The sequence below is a fragment of the Gastrolobium bilobum genome, unplaced genomic scaffold (genome assembly GCF_033153095.1).
Source record: "Gastrolobium bilobum isolate Gb01-03AN ecotype WA unplaced genomic scaffold, APGP_CSIRO_Gbil_v1 utg34045, whole genome shotgun sequence".
In the NCBI taxonomy this organism is placed as follows: Eukaryota; Viridiplantae; Streptophyta; class Magnoliopsida; order Fabales; family Fabaceae; genus Gastrolobium; species Gastrolobium bilobum.
In genome coordinates, this window is record NW_026896567.1 from 77,478 (window position 1) to 94,268 (window position 16,791).

General features: G+C 34.9%; 1 protein-coding gene across 5 annotated transcripts; it reads left to right on the forward strand.

Moving 5' to 3' along the window:
• Window positions 1–3,703: 3,703 nt before the first annotated feature.
• LOC133300621 (uncharacterized) lies at window positions 3,704–13,539 on the forward strand. 5 transcript variants are annotated; one of them, XM_061500202.1, is made up of 8 exons: window positions 3,704–3,888; window positions 4,679–4,839; window positions 6,474–6,825; window positions 6,910–7,319; window positions 7,412–7,549; window positions 7,916–8,007; window positions 12,737–12,805; window positions 13,122–13,539. In XM_061500202.1, the coding sequence occupies exons 2-8, from the start codon at window positions 4,686–4,688 to the stop codon at window positions 13,281–13,283; spliced, it is 1,377 nt and encodes a 458-aa protein (XP_061356186.1). In that variant the 5' UTR covers window positions 3,704–3,888; window positions 4,679–4,685; the 3' UTR covers window positions 13,284–13,539. The 5 variants fall into 5 exon arrangements, with proteins under 5 accessions (XP_061356186.1, XP_061356183.1, XP_061356184.1 ...); XM_061500199.1 differs by having other exon boundaries at window positions 6,474–7,319; XM_061500200.1 differs by having other exon boundaries at window positions 6,474–7,319; window positions 7,415–7,549.
• Window positions 13,540–16,791: the final 3,252 nt, after the last annotated feature.

Sequence of the window (16,791 nt, forward strand, 5' to 3'; positions counted from 1 at the left end):
GGAACATAGATGTCAACAAGATGGTCCTCCTAGATAATACATGCAGGCCGAAGCAAGTAATAAGGGCAGGGTTTGATGGTACCTTCTTGGACTCACACAACCGATGTATGGAAGAGGAGGATTATCCACCCTCCAAAACTCAGATTTGCTACTCCTAGATGGTATGTCTTCGGTTGAGCAAGAAAGGGATAGATAGAATGGAAATTAGATGATGGTTCTGACGCTTGTGTAACTCACGGTTTGTGCGAAAAATGCATAGCTAAGTTCAGTTCCGAGAGAAGAGGATGGATCAGTTTTGTTGGTCTCCAAAGCGCATAGAAATAGGACAAAAGGGATATGAGTTTTTCTTATTCTTTTCTGCAAGGAGGTGGAGGGCTGAGTGTTGAATTGGTGGAGGGTTGTTTATAGCTAATGACATACAGAAAGGAATTTGCTGCACAAAAGTTGTTCCAGCCGAAGCATGAGAAGAAGACTCAAGATGTCTCTTGGTGTGGGTGTCGAGAATGCAATGGAGGAGGGGAGATTTAACTTGACACTTCATCACCATGCATTGGCCGATTTGAATTAAGATACAATTACATAGAATCAGAATTCTTTCTCCTTCCTATGGGCTTGGGCCGTGGCCCTTAAGGTAGCAGGTCCAATTTTTTTTTTCTTTTAACTCCTAAGGAACCTTATTTCATGTAGTTTACTAAGCATTGACTAAGATTTTTATACATTGTAATTAATATTAAATTTACCTAGTTAACAAATGTTTCGAATATCCCAAATATAAACTCACCCATAAGTGTACATAAAATAATTTTCCTAATAGTTATTATTTCATGTATCCATTAGGTAACAACTAAAGTTTCTACATATAATGTGATCAATATTATTAAAATTCATCCCATCATAATTATATGTAAGTGATTTGAATTCAAGACTTGCATTTACCATACTAATGGTAATCTATGGAAGTTCCTCATTTTCACGGGATGTTACACTTGTAATGGTGGGACCCATATATTTTCTCTCTATAACATAAGATAAGATAACTATCTTATGTTAAATGAGATTAATAAAACCCCTAATTTAAATAGGTTAATTGTATTAACCGAAAGGACATAGTGATTTATTGAAAATGGAGTGAAGTATAAGGCTTTGTTTAGGAGTTTGGAGGGAATGAGAAAGATGGGGATTCAAGGGGGAGGGAGGGGAAGGAAGGGAAGGAAATTGAAGGGTATTCCCTTCCCTTGTTTGGGAGTTAAAAAAATGATAAAGGAGGAAAATTGAGGGTTAATGAAATATTTTTACCATTTTACCCTTTTACCCTTTTTTAAAATTAATATAATTATTATGTTTTACAAATTAAATTAAATTTAAATTTCTAACAAAATTATTTATGTACTTTTCACAACACAAAAAAAGATCATATTTTCAATGAAATTTCTACGTTGCAAACGATGAAAATTTCATCACAAAATTATTTTTTTCGTCGGAATACTTTTAGTCGAAGAGCGACGAAATTTTTCAACCGATGAAAATTTTTACAAAAATAAATTTTCTATTGAAATTTTCAACGAAATTTAGTTTCCATCAAAAGTTTTGATGAAAATGATTTCCTCCATCAAATGTTTTAAACGAAAAAAGAATTCTGTCAAAAATTTTGACAGAACATTTTCTGTTCAAAATTTCGATGGAAATGTGTTCTGACAAAATTTTTGACAGAAATTGTTTTGTTAGAAATTTTAAGGGAAATGTTTCATTCGAAACTTTCGACGAATTTTAGATTTTGTAAAGAATTTTGACAGAAGATTTTTTCCGTCAAATTTTTTTATCAAAATATTTTCCGTCAATTTTTTTTACGAAAATATTTTCTCTCAAATTTTTTTGACAGAAATGCGTTCCGTTGAAAATTTTGATGGAAATATTTTTTTATTAAAAAACTTGTCAGAAATTTTTTCCGCCTAGAATTTTCGATGGAAATGTGTTTCGTTAAAAATTTCGACAGAAATTTTTTTTGCCAAAAAGTTTTGCGAAAATGTTTTCATCGAAAACTTTCGGCCGAATTAAAATTCTGCTAAGAATTTTGATGAAATTTTTTTTTGTCAACAATTTTCGATAGAAATGTGTTTCGTTGAAAATTTTGATGGAAATATTTTTTGTCAAAAATTTCGATGAATATGTTTTTTTGTGAAACATTTTGGCAAAATTTAGATTTCGTAAAGAATTTTGACAAAAAAAATTTCCGTCAATTTTTTTTACAGAAATATTTTTTGTCACAAATTTTGATGGAAATATTTTTCGTAAAAATTTTTGACGTAATTTTTTTAGGTCGAAAATTTTCGATGAAAATGTGTTCCGTCAAAATTTTGGACGGAAATATTTTCGTTAAAAAGTTTCGACGAAATTTAGATTCTTTCAATAATTTTGACTGAAATTTTTTTTCCGTACAAAATTTATGTTATTGATTATGGTAAAATCTGGTTCCGTCTCTAATTTCGTTTTTAGTTTTCACGAAAAAATTTTAACGTATATGATTTTCATAAAAAAATTTCATCGTTATTTTTGAGAAAATATTTTTCGTCAATAAATTCTATAAGTATTTGAGACTTTTCTAATAATATCGCATTTAAAAATGAGTCACAATTATGTAGTTTTAACATTTTAATGCTAAGGGGTGGATAAGTAATTTTTAATATTTTTCCCCTCAAACCCTCCAAATTGGGGGAACTGTAATTTTAAAAAAGAAGGAGGGTTTTGGAGGGTTTAGTAAAAATCCCCAAATTCTTTCCCTCCTTTTTTTAAACTCACAAACAAGGAAAAAACTTACTAAAACCTTTTTTTTATTTTTTTCCTTCCCCTCCTAAAACCAACTCCAAGACTAAGGGGTTAATTTATAATTTGGGTTTAGTGAGTATCAAGTGACTTGATGTAAATTAGGTCCAGTGCACTATATTCTCATATAGTGCACAAAATTTTTTGCCTATGTTCTCCCGGGAAAACACCTGCAGAACACCATTGTAATATTTTTGTACTATATTCTCGTGGAAGAATATAATCAAAATTCACTCACTAGACAATCCAGTGCTATGTAGCACCGATACTGACACGGGACACGTGACACGATACGACACGACACTCCGACACGTTAATTCTACAAAATGTTAGATTTAGACACGTTAGGACACGTTTTGAAATTAAATAATGTTTTTAATTTATGTAGTGTATAGTATATTTAATATTCAATAATTTAACAAAAAATGAATTTAAACTTATAGTATTCATAAATTTTGCAAAGAAACATAAGATATTCTAAATATTTATATTAAACTCAATAAAATAGTAATCGTAATCCAACGAATCTAATAGTTGAAACTAAAAACTCAACGCAACACAATCTTTAAACTTTTTTTTGAATTTCTATAACGCGTGTTGGAGTGTCGGAGTGTCCGAGAGTGTCGGGAAGTGTCGAACACGACACGTCAGGATCTTTGAAGTGTCGGTGCTTCATAGATCCAGTAACTGAATTTTGAATTTTTCGTTATAATTTACCCAATTTTGATTTTCAGCATTAGTTTGCCACGTACTCTAGTGATGATAGAAATATCTACGCTCATTTCCCCCTCTCAGCATTAGTATGCCACGTACTCACGTGGTAATAGAAATATCCATACCCAATTTCTCCTCCCGTTCGCTTCCTCCTTCCCTTTTAGTCCACAATGGAACGTGGCCCGAGCTCTTAATCCAAACAAATCTCGAAACGACATAGCGCACGGAATCGAGGGTTTCATTTCTCCTTTGCATATATCCTTACCTGCAATTACAAGCGCCAAAAAAATCACATCAACCTAATGAATCAATCATTTTCCGTTTGAAATTCCCAAACCTCCTACTCGCTCGCAGGTTCCCTTTCTTTCCTCTCTACTCTCTTCCGATTTTTCAGTTATGTCTTGCGCTTCGAGACCATCAAATTTGATGCATGCATCCTTTATTCTTTGGATTTTATTTTTTCGCTAGTTTGATTGATTACTTAGAAAACCGAAGAGCTATAGTGATTTATTATTTCATCTTAAATTTTTGTTTAAAAAATTGAAGCGGTGCCAAATTTCTAGATGAGTTTTTTTTTTTTTTTTTTTTCCCCTTTGTTGTTCTAATAATGAAGCTTGAAATTTGATATACTCATTGTTAATATGGTAGAAACTGGTTCAAGAGAAAGATACTTAATCTTTATTACTGTACTCCCTTCCCAGAACCTGGTTCAGGATCCTAAAGGAAAAGAATGGTAGACAAATACAATAGTGTTGCTCTCCTATTCTCTGGTAACTCCAGGGGTTTGTACAACCCTGGCCTCTATCTCTGCTCCTCTTCCTGCCTTTCGTAGCTAACTAACAAACTAACAGCCACAGTTGATTCCGTTGGAGATTCCCCAACCACCTAACTGACACGCTACTAATTAACTACCAATCATCTTAAGTTTTGGTGACTAGGGTTTTCTAACACACTAGGACCAGCCCCTCCTTGGTTGAAGTGCTTGGAATGAATTTATTCATGAGTTTAATAAGCACTAGAATAAGGCCCTATGCTTTCTGTCTGTTTTGGGATTTGATATTTAATCTTTTCCCTTGTCTTGATTGTTTGATTCACTCACTGAGATTATTTGCATTCTAATCTGACTGTGTTGGTGCTATCACAGGCTTGGCATGATGGACTCAAACTTACAGTCTCCGCCTCATGACAATTCTGATACAAAAAACGCATTTCGCAAGCCTACTGGTGATGCAGCTAATAGGAATTATCGGCGTCGATCACCTGTTGAGGGATCTCCATCACCTGATGGTTGGGATCTTTTAAGCTGTTGGTCTTTTTTCTTTTAGAAGTTACAGTGGTATTCTGGTGAATGATTATAATGTCTAGAGGCTAAGTATATTTAATACCAATATTAGTATTTGAAAATTGAAATTGCTTAATATAAACTGCATTATGTTTTTCATGCATGGTACTTCTTGTGCTGGAAAGTAGATAGGTATTGATGCTGCTTTACCTTTTTTTTAATCCTCTAGAAAATGTGAGAATACGATTTTCTGAAGATGCCCCAATGATAGTTGCTGGAGCTAACCTGGATGATCCTAGGTATACAGCTATGTTTGTCACTGCCGTCAAAGCTAATTTAAGGGAATACTAGATGCAATGTTGGTTCACCATGTTTTCTAATAGCAGTCCCCAATGTATCTGTGAGAAAACTGGTACTTTGTTCTGTGTTCCCTATATAGCATAAGATGGGAACTTGGTTGCAGTTTGGAAAAATTTAAAACACTTACAACTTTTTTAGTGGAAATTATTTTAGAAGTACTTGATTAGTAGTGGTACTTATTCCATTACATATGCATGCCTACGTGGTCAGTGTTTCGGAAAAGATTTTAGTAGGTATGCTATGAATTTTAATTCCATTATGTTTAGTTGGAGTATAGTTTCTTTACTTATTGAGGTAGGGTATGGAGTAAAACACTCAACTATTAAATATTTTTATGGAGTTTTATGATGGAAGAGAGTTTGAAAAGAATTATGAACGGTAGTAGTTTTTCAGTGGTGAATCATTATTTATGGAGGTGAGCTTATGTAAAGAACCTTGGGATACACCACCCCAAAAGCTAGCTCAAAGGGTGGGAGTGTTCAAGACCTTATAAACTCCACATTAGTTGCACATACAACCAATGTGGGACTATATATCTCAACACGCCCCTCACACGAGAGCCTATTGGGCTTGAAGAGTGGACAATGCAACAGGCCCAGTCTACCTGTGCTAAGAAACGTCACAAGAGAAAGTGGGGGGCGGCGAGGCTCTGATACCATGTAAAGAACCTTGTGATACACCACCCCAAAAGCTAGCTCAAAGGGTGGGAGTGCCCAAGACCTTATAAAGGCCACATTAGTTGCACATACAACTAATGTGGGACTATATATCTCAACAGTAGTAGAACATTTTTAAGGGTTTTTTAGTCTATCTTCGTCTCTCTCTGTCACTTTTGCTATCTCTACCTTTAAAAAATGATTTTTTTTGTTATTATTTCTGCCATATATCTATTTTGCTATTTCTGCAACTGTAACCCTCTAGCGTTTTTCGGGGTTGGCCGCGACATGCCGCAATCCGCATTTGATAACTTTGTTATCTTCTAGTCTCATGTTAAGTGGTTTGGAGTTCATATAGGTCAAATGATTTACAGCTCACATATGTTAAATAGCCTTCATTACACATTATGGTATTGATTATTGTTTTTCAAACAGTTGTTTTTTTGGATATGCACTATTATCAGTATCCCCATGCTGCAATCTGCAATTAACTTCTTTGATCCATTACTATGAAAGTGATTTGTATATATTTGGCTCTGGTACTGTGATTCTGATAATGGTGTTACCAAATTTAATGCTTACCTATTCTATACATGAAGTAGTGCTTGAATAAAGAAATATACACTCTTCCATATTTGCAGGCAATCCCAAGCATGAACACAGCTCAAGTCCAAATCCATTAAGGGAAGATTCTGTAAGGGTCTCTCATCGTCATTCGAGGAAGTATGATGGCAGGGAACAAGACCGACAATATAGCAGAAATCACTATGGCAGAAGCAGTGATTCTCTTAGACATTCTGATAGACAGTCATCCAGGAGCTCCTATGGTCATTCTAGGCATGACAAGTATGCAGATGAAGATAGATACCGTGAGAGGCTATCATCTCGTTCTGGACATGAATCTAGGGGTGATCATTCGAGAGAAGAGAGTGATAGCAGGTCAAAAGACTACCAGCGCAGTGTGGACAAGTATTCACGTGACAAATATGACAGGTCAGATTATAGAAGCAAAGAGAAAGATAGAGAATCATATTTGGAACATCATAAATATAAAGACGTGGATGCTTCGTATGACAGATCTGTATCTAGCAAGAGGAACACACCAGATGATGAGCTGGAGAGGGAGAGGCGTACAAGGGACCGGGATGGTCGAGATGAAAGAAGAGATTCCCGCAGAAGTTCTGGAGATTACAGAGGTGACCAACTTATCTCCTATTCGGAGTCAAGGAGCCAGAAAGATGACTCAGGTTCACAACGAGAAAGTGGTAAATATCTAAAAGAAGCTTGTAAGAGTGAACAGAAAGAGCTGAATGGTCAAAACCTTCCATGCGAAGAAAAGAGAAAATATGATGACATTGAGATTGGTAAGGACAAGGACAGGAACACTAGAAAAGTAGGGGAGCAGTTTGGTATTGAAGATAAAGAATCTTCTGGAAAAAAACCAAAGTTTTTTGGTGCTGACAAGGATGACAATTATGGAAAAGATGGTATTGTTTACATATTTTTTTTGCACTAATGCATGGCATGATTTTCACCCTTATAGGTGATACTTGTGTTACTTTGTTATCATGTAATAAAGCAGATGAAAGGCAGACTTCAAGTTCAAAGCTTTCTCAAGAAAACAAGGTAGATTTAGGGGCTGCCAAGACCAGTGGTTTTGATGTTGGAAATGATCTAGATGCTGCAAAAGTTGCGGCCATGAAAGCTGCTGAATTAGGTATACACAACTTTTCCTGAAAATTGGCCTACTATTGGAATATGGGCATAATGTTTTATCGTCTATGATTGGATTGTTATGGGTTGAAAGTTCATGATTTCAATTTTTAACCAATTGCAGAAGGTGGATTGTCTGGAACTATGCCAAGGGCATGGCCATTACTTTCTTTTTTTTGGCACATGTTGAGTCTGATACTAATTTCCAACTCCCCCCCCCCCCCCCAATAAATGGTTTTTTCCCTCATAATTTATGTTTCCAAGTCTTCAACAAAAAAAATTATTTTAATGAAGTATCTGCTAGTTTTGATTCTAATACTTGTAGATCTTTTGCATGCTGTACTCATCTGGAAATTTTGATGCATGACAGTTAATAGGAACTTAGTTGGGGCTGGCTGCTTGACTACTGACCAAAAGAAGAAGCTGTTGTGGGGAAGCAAAAAGAGTACACCTACGGAAGAGGTATCTTAGTTATTACATTTTCACTTTTTTGGCGAAGTTCTTGCTGTTACGTATAATCATGGTATAGAGTACCATGATTCTTGCTGTTACGAGACCCCATAGGCTTCCGTTAATCTCCAAAATTGCAGTTATGGTAAAATCTTGGTTTATTTAATCATTAGGGACTGCTAAGCATGGGAATTCTCTATAATTGGACAATTGAGAGCTTGTTATTCAACAATATGTCGCATAATAAGTGTCTCTCTTATAATTTACGGGAAGTTTATGACTATTCATAGCAATTACCTTGGCACAAAAGAGTTCAACCCAATGCTTAATTTCTGTTCTGGTTGATCGCAGTTTGAATTTGCTACATTGCACTATCTTGAACATTAATTTCTTATATGTAGAGTTGGAAATTCAAGTGTGAGTGATAAAAAGTCCCACATTGGAAAGGAATGGACTAAGTGTAGCACATATAACTGAAAAGACCCTTAAACCAATGCCTTAAAGTTTTCAGTTGAGATGTGGTGCTGGACCCCTTGTTGTGGGTTTGTCGTTTAGGCCCATTTAATTGTGGACAGAGATCTCCCTTGAGCTCCCCCTGGCCATTAGATGATGACGATGGCACTTCCTAGAGAGAAGTTTGAATTTTGGCGGCATGTTGCCGACATGGATTCCACTTGATGATTGATGTTTGGAATCTCCCTCATTGGATTAGAGAGGGAGATTTGTTGGGCTTTTAGCATTAAAAGGCCAAATGGGTTAGCCCAATAAGGAAAAGATAGGGTTCCCACTTGAAGAAAAAATTCACCAGCCGTTTGAGTATGTGTGAGCAACATCTTGGAGTGTGAAGGAGAGGGAAAGACTTCAAGACTTGTTTGAAAGAGAGCCAACAAAAGGCAGCTCGTTTTTTCTGCAAGATTGTGAGGTGGCAACGTTCATTCTTTGATATATCCTTCATTCACCGTCCGATCGAGCTGAAATTTTTTCATCAAGTTTCCAACTCATTGTTATTCATATCCAACGTTGGATTTATAGGTTGGAGAAGAATGGGTCAATCTCTTAGATCGACATGGGTTTGCACAGCCTATAAACCCGAACACCAACCACCATCTCCAAATGCTCGGTACATCCAGATCAATCAACCATTGGCTTTAATACCACTATTGAGCCAGCAGGGGAGCTTATAGCAGGGAGAGTCCGCCATCCATAGGCTAAGTGAACAATGACATTAAGTGGACTTGGATACCACAATTAACCCAAACCTTAAGACATTAGGTGCATGGGTCCTTCCACTTATATGATACCTGCTCAGTACATTCTTAACCAACGTGGGACTTTACCCACTCACACTTGGATTCCTCAACATCTCCCCCTCAAGTATGAGTCCTAGGCCAACATTCTTTTTCCCTCAAGGAGAAGCTTCTTCCAGTATTCATGGGGTTCATCAATACTTGACTTCTCATCAAGTATTGGCTCCATCAAGGCTTGGCTATACTCATCAAGACCTTGACTTCTTACATCTTCAAATCTCGGTTCACCATAGGCCAATAATCCACTATTACCCATCTTTACAAATCCAAAATCATTAGATTTGTAAGATGTAAAGAAATCCTTGCGAGATGTAGCATGAATGGATGCACCATTGAATTATCACCCAGCTGATCTTATGACATAAAAGATTAATTGCATCGCAGTCATAAACAAGGAGAAAGTCTGAAGTAGTAGCAACTCGATCATCGTTACCAACTTACCACCTTCGCCAGTCTTGTTATCTTTCAACTTTCCTTGTTTATTGTCTTTCTTCATTTTCCGTCAACATTTTTTTATATGTCATTTCAAACCACAATAGTGACACTCTCTACATTGGCAAACTTGTTAGGCTTGCTGCTTCCTTTATCTTACTTATCCCTCTTCTTTCTATAACTAGATCATCTGATTAAGAAAATGAAGCTTGTGTCTTTCTTTTCATATCTTTGTTCAAGATACTACTCTTTGCCAAATCCATAGTCATTATACCATCAGGGGCTGAATTAGATAGAGACATTCTAAACGTCTCCCCCTAGTCTGGTAAAGTACTAAGCAACCATAATCCTTGTACTTTATCTTCAAACTTAATTCTCATTCCTGCTAACTGAAGAATAATTCCTTGAAATTTATTTAAGTGATAAATCATGGATGTACCTTCTTTATTATACCTCAACATCGTCATTTGCTTAATCAAGAAGGGTTTGTTATTACCAGTCTTTCTTGCAACGGGTTGTTCAAGCTTATTCCCCCTCCGGTCCAATGAGGGAGATTCCTAGCATCAATCATCAAGTGGAATCCATGCCGGCAACATGCCGCCAAAATTCAAACTTCTCTCTAGAAAGTTCTTTTGTCATCATATTTGAACCATTGTCATCGGTGTGCACTTTCTCAAGCTCCACTTATTTGGCTTCTAGCACATCTTTAATCCAATGATGGCTTACATCAATATGTTTGGATCTTTGATGAAAGGTAGAGTTCTTGGCAAGGTGTATGGCACTTTGGTTATCACAAAGTAAGATATATCTCTTTTGTGAAACCAAGCTCTCTCAAAACTTCTTCATTCATAGCAACTCTTTACAAGCTTCGGTTGCTGCAATACCAGACTTTACCCCGGATCTACCCCCAACCTAGAGTAGCTAGATGGGGCAGTACGGGATATAGAGAAATCAAAGATTTCAGTGCCAGAGAACCGTCATGATTTGATTGAGTTGGATCCACCTTCTACTGCGCAGGTTCCTACTCAGGTTGAGGAAGAACAACATGGTATAGGTGATTTAAATGACACAGTTATACCACCACCTGTGTGAATCATGATATTGTTTATGAGCAGTTCCCTCGACCAGAGATTCTCACATAGATTACTTCAGATGTTCTACCTAGGAGATTTACTAGAGGTTAAGCATCTTACACCAGGTATCCCGTAAGTGAGTATGTTTTGTTGATTGATTCAAGAGAACCAGAATGCTTTAAAGAAGCTATGGAAGATGAGCTTAAAAGTAAGTGGATTGAAGCCATGCAAGAAGAGATGCACTCATTGCATGAGAATTACACCTTTGAGTTGGTAAAGTTGCCCAAGGGCAAGAGAGCTCTGAAAAATAGTGGGTGTATATAGAGTGAAGCAAGATGAAGTTACTTCACAGCCCTGGTATAAAGCAAGATTGGGTTGTTAAAGGGTTCAGTCAGAAACAAGACATTGATTTCAATGAGATTTTTTTTCTAGTTCTGAAAATGACATCCATTCGTGTGGTTCTAGGTTTAGATGCTGGCCTAGACTTAGAAATTAAACAAATGGATGTGAAAACAGCCTTTATCCATGGTAAATTGGAAGAGGAGATTTATATGGATCAGCCTGAAGGTTTCATGGTGAAAGGAAAAGAAGTCTGTTGGGTAGCGGCTATGGGGAGCCCTAATCAGGGAGATCTCTGTCCACACATCAAATGGGCCTAAGAGACAAACCCACATCTAGGGGTCCAACTCCACATCTCAATCCAAAACTTTAAGGCATTGAGTTTATGGATCTTTTCACTTATATGTGCTATGCTTTGCCCATTCCTTTCCCATGTGGGACTTTTTATCACTCACACTTGAACTACTTTTTATCACTCACACTTGAATTCCCAATAATCTTCCTCTCAAGTGAGTTCTACAATTGTCAACTCCCTCTCAAGCAGAAGCTTCTTCGAGTATTAATTGAGTTACCAACCAAGAGTGGGTTAGTTTGTTGGTTAGCAACATGAGTTTGACCACCATCTCCAAATATTAGGTACACTTAGGCCAATCAACCATTGACTCTGATACTAGTTTTGGGCCAGCATAGGAGCTCATGGCGGGGAGGGACCGTCATCCATGGGCTAAGTGAGCAATGATAATAAGTGGGCTTAGACACCACAATCAACTCAAAACCTTAAGGCATTAGGTGCATGAGTCCTTTTATTTATGTGATGCTCACTCAGTTCATTCTTAACCAATGTGGAATTTCATTCACTTACACTTGAATTCCTAACATATAGGCTTGCGCAGTAAGATTATTTTCGCATAATATATCAACATCAACACCATCTTTATTCCAAACTAGTTGTGGTGGCTGTTGATAAACCAAACAAAATAATAAATTAAAAGATTGAAGAAAAAGAAGAAGAAGAAAATATTAAAATATTAAAATAATAATTGTAAATAAAAAAATGAAAAATGAGGGGAAAATAGATAAGAGGAAAAATAACTAAATAAGAAGAAAAAATTAAATTAGAAAGAAAGATAATTAAATAAATTAATGTTGCATAATAAATTATATTTAGGGTTTAACATTTCTGCTTTTGGTACAGAAACTTAAATTTATTCCATTCTTTTGATGCTTTGTAATGTTCCATACTCAATGAGCGCAGGTGTTGCTTATAAAAATTTAAGCCGTCCCATTACATTGACTTGAAAAGTTAACCCTCCTATTTGTTTCATCGTATATATATTGTATATAAATATAAAAAGCTTGTAAATATTGCTTGAAGATGGTACTCAGTTGAGGTAGTATGTAGTTAAGTGGATAGGGTAGGGGGTGTTCTAGATCTATAGTTCTGGATGACCTATGCCTGAGGTTGCTGGATTTGTTATCGTGCTAATGTTCCTGTTATGTGCCATGTGTAATCATGTACATACGCATTTTTTTTTTTGCATTTCCTACAACCTGCTGCTTTATAAATTGCACTTTTCAAATGTTGTTCAGTCTGGCCATCGATGGGATACGGCTATGTTTACCGATCGTGAGCGGCAAGAGAAATTCAACAAACTCATGGTAAGTCTTGACTGAGCTGTTGCTTTATTCTGACCCAATAATAACAAGATTTGAATTCTCTTATGTGGAAAAGTGGTCATGTGGTCATGTTATTTGATCACTACTATTCATTGATGATGAGATAAGAGAAAGAAGGTTGTGATCAAATAACATGACTACATGATCACTTTTTTATATGAGAGGATCCATTCTCATAATTACATCAGAAATAGTTTATTTGCCTGTTCCTGAATGACTGGCTCACACCATTATAATGTCTTCACCTACTAACACTGTTTGAGTCTGAGGTTGTACTCGTGCCTATGGCAAATTGTAGGGTGTGAAAGGTGAAGCCAAAGTGGAGCAGAACTCTGACAACCAAAGTGGCAACGACATTCTCCGTGCAGAAAAGCAGAAGGAACTCCAGCTGGATCTAGAGAAACAGTACACTGCAGGTCTTCGACGAAGAGATGGCCGTACAGTTGGATTAGGTCTTTAAACATAAGTTTGCATCCTTTGACATTTGCGATGTTTTTGAGTAACATTTGTTTGCTTTAGACATGTTTGGGAGTTTATGTATGCTCTGATATCAGGCGCATCATTTCTTGGCAGCTGGTAGAAGTTCCTTGTTAGACAAGGACATGATATTTCTATGGAATTGGGCTTAATCTGTATTTGCTTGATGTTGATATAATTCATATAAAACTTAAATAGGTAAATTGGCGCTTAGAAATTCAATTTGATATTATGCATGTTGGTACCCTAAAAGGTTGGAATGAAATATCTTTAGCACTGAATGATGATCACTTTTGCGTTGCAAGTAGTCCATTGGGATTGTTAATTGTCAAATGTGGGATCCGTAGGTTGATGTAAGTTTATGGTTATTAGTGACTAGATGTGTCATGAGTAAACATTTATTGGTTGGTTATATTTGGTGGTAAAATACATGCATCAAGATGGTCGAAATAGCCTTAGCATTTAGGGACTCTATCTATACAGCAATTAATTAAGCATTGCTAAATATAAGTGGATAACGAAACCATTAGGAATGGATCAATAATGTTATTTTGTATTAGCTACCTCAATCTTCTTGGAAATTGACACACACAAATTGTGGAAAACGAAAGAGAAAGGAAACTGAGAAATTGATATATTGATTTATCTTGGTTTATTCAATGTAGGTTATATTTAGTTTGTCAGTATTATATTTATTTCATCGTCATTAGTTATAAATCATTTGATTTATAAGAAAATATAAATAGGATTTAAAAAATTCTAATAACAATTATTTATGGGTCTAAATTCAAACTAGTAAGTAAAAAAAAATTATAATATGTCAGAGGTCTATAACAATATTAGGCCTTATGGAATTTCAGTTGTCTTTTTGCTGGCATCGTCAATAAACACCTTCATTAATATGTCAAGTGTACGAGTTTCCACAAATTTAACGGAAATAGATTTTCGTAATTCGTGAGCACAAAGAGAGTATTTATAATAGTTCTGGCACACTTATTATTTCCATTGAGGAATTGTCACTTGGAGAAAAAAAATAAAATTTCTCTTTCTTCTATATAAGTAAGTCAAAAAAATTTATTTTTCATTAACTTAGCCCACTGAATCATAAATATATTAAATATTTTTGAGCACAGATAAAATATACTTTATGGACTGCTTGCTATCTCCGGAAACATCACTTCAAAGTTTCTTAGACATCTTATGGTGTCAGATAGATTAATTCGGAAACTCTCTTACGGTTGATTACAGCAACATACGATTAAATTTTATTTTCATCTATTTCTTTCCTTGATATGAATGAATAGAGAGAATGAACATAGACATTAGATATGAGGTATGTTATAAAAAAATTTATAAATATTTATAAAGAGATAGACATGAATACATGGAAATAAAAAGCAAAAATCTGAGGCTGTTTGATTTAAGAAAAATAAATTCTACTTTTGTTTGTTGGTTTCATTTTTGGAAAATGATTTCATCTTGAAATTTTCAAAATTTAGAATAATATGTTTGGTTTGCGTGGTCTTTTTATGTTTTCGAAAATTGAAAACGATGAAAACATGATTGCTTCATCCATTTTTTTTTTAACTGAAAATTTAAAAGTAAGATTTAAATAATGAGAATATATTTGCATATCCAAAAAAAATTATTAACAAATTATTAATAAAATTCATTTCATGGTACCTCTTTTTACCAGAAACTTAAAACGCCGCAAATTGAAATCATGAGATGGATCCTCTGCTTGGCTTAGCGTCAACAGGACTAAAAAAGATTCACATGGAAGGTAAATAAGGGTATAAAAATTTAAAAGTTGTTGATAAAAATAAGAGGAAACTCTTAAATTGGTCTTATCTTTTAAATATTAGATTTTTACTATAATATATATAGAATTCACATTTATTATTTAATTATGGATCTTCGGCTAATTCGTTGATTTCATCCTCATGTGATCTTGTCGAGTCGCTGGCTTTCATACTCAATTAGTTGCTGAAGCGCCAGAGAGAGAAAGCTAGGGATTTGGTATTCGAATAATTGTAATACTATTATTTTGCCTACTTTTGCCTACCTCTCTCGACACCGTTAGATTACAATCTCATTCAATAATAGAGATTTGCGGAATAAAATAAACTCTTTTCCCTTTTTTTTTTTACTCTCGTAGTCTTTCTCTCTCCTTCCTTTTCTCTTTATCATTGTCATAATTTACAACCTTAATTTATATTTGAATCTAAATCCATGCAATGATTAATGGCATGATAGTTTTGCTAGATGAATATAATTTTTAAAATTTCTTGAATATGATATAATTGAACATGCAAGAAATCACAAAAATACAAAAAAAAAACACGAATAATCTCTTCCTTTGAATTAAACCACGATTACCGTAACATCTCTACTTTACCGTTGAAATTTGAAATTGAATCTACTTATCTCCTTATTTTTATCTTGTTTTTCACCTTGAAGTTGGGAAATGATCTCTGTTCTCTCTATGTTATGCCCAACAACAGGTCTACCTGATTCCATAGCATAGGTCATCTGGGTTTGTTCCTTCTTGACACCTTGTTTTAATTTTTTTATGTAAATGTTCATAACAATCAATGATTGGGTTGGATGAATTGAGAGAAAAACTTGCACCTTTTTTTGATGCTGAAGCGCCATTGAAGAGAGAGAAAAGGGAGGAGAGAGAAAGAATGAGAGGCAATAGGAGAGAGAAGGGGATAAAATAGTTTATTTCATATCATAAATCTATATCGTTGGATGAGATTGTAATCTAACGACATTGAAAGGGGTAGGCAAAGGTAGACAAAATAGGGGTAGGCATAATAACTTATTCCTTATTTTTAATTACTAATAAGTTTGATGTATAAAATAAGAGGGAGGATATTCTTACTACTAAAAATTTTACTACTAATTTACTACCCATCTAATCACTATTGGATTAAAGAGAGAAAATGTTAAAAAGTTTTTGAAGAGAGAGTAAAAGTTAATCCAATGGTGATTAGATTGGTAGTAAAAAATTTTGGTAGTGAGAATATCCCTCTTCATAAAATATTAAAAGAGTTAGGATATTCATACTACCACTTTTTTCTATTACCACTTAATCATCGTTGGATCAAACTTTTTAGCAACTTTTCTCTCTCTCTCTTCACCACTTTTGCTGAAAAGTTTAATCCAACAGTGATTACAGTGGTAGTGGATTGGTATAAATATCCTACCTCATAATAGAAATATTTAATTGAAGAGGTTAAAATTAATAATCTTAACCTTACAAATTAGCTACAGGAACATATGACGTGTCTGGTCTTACTTATTTCGTCAAAGGAGTAGTATAATCATTGTATAGAGTTGTATTTTGATTTATTTATTTTTTGTATAACGTATTTTGATTTTCTTTTAATACTATCAATGATATCCAACAAATATGAGCAATTGTATAGTAATGCATATGAAAGACATTTATACATAAATTGTACATTATGAATTTATACTGCAAG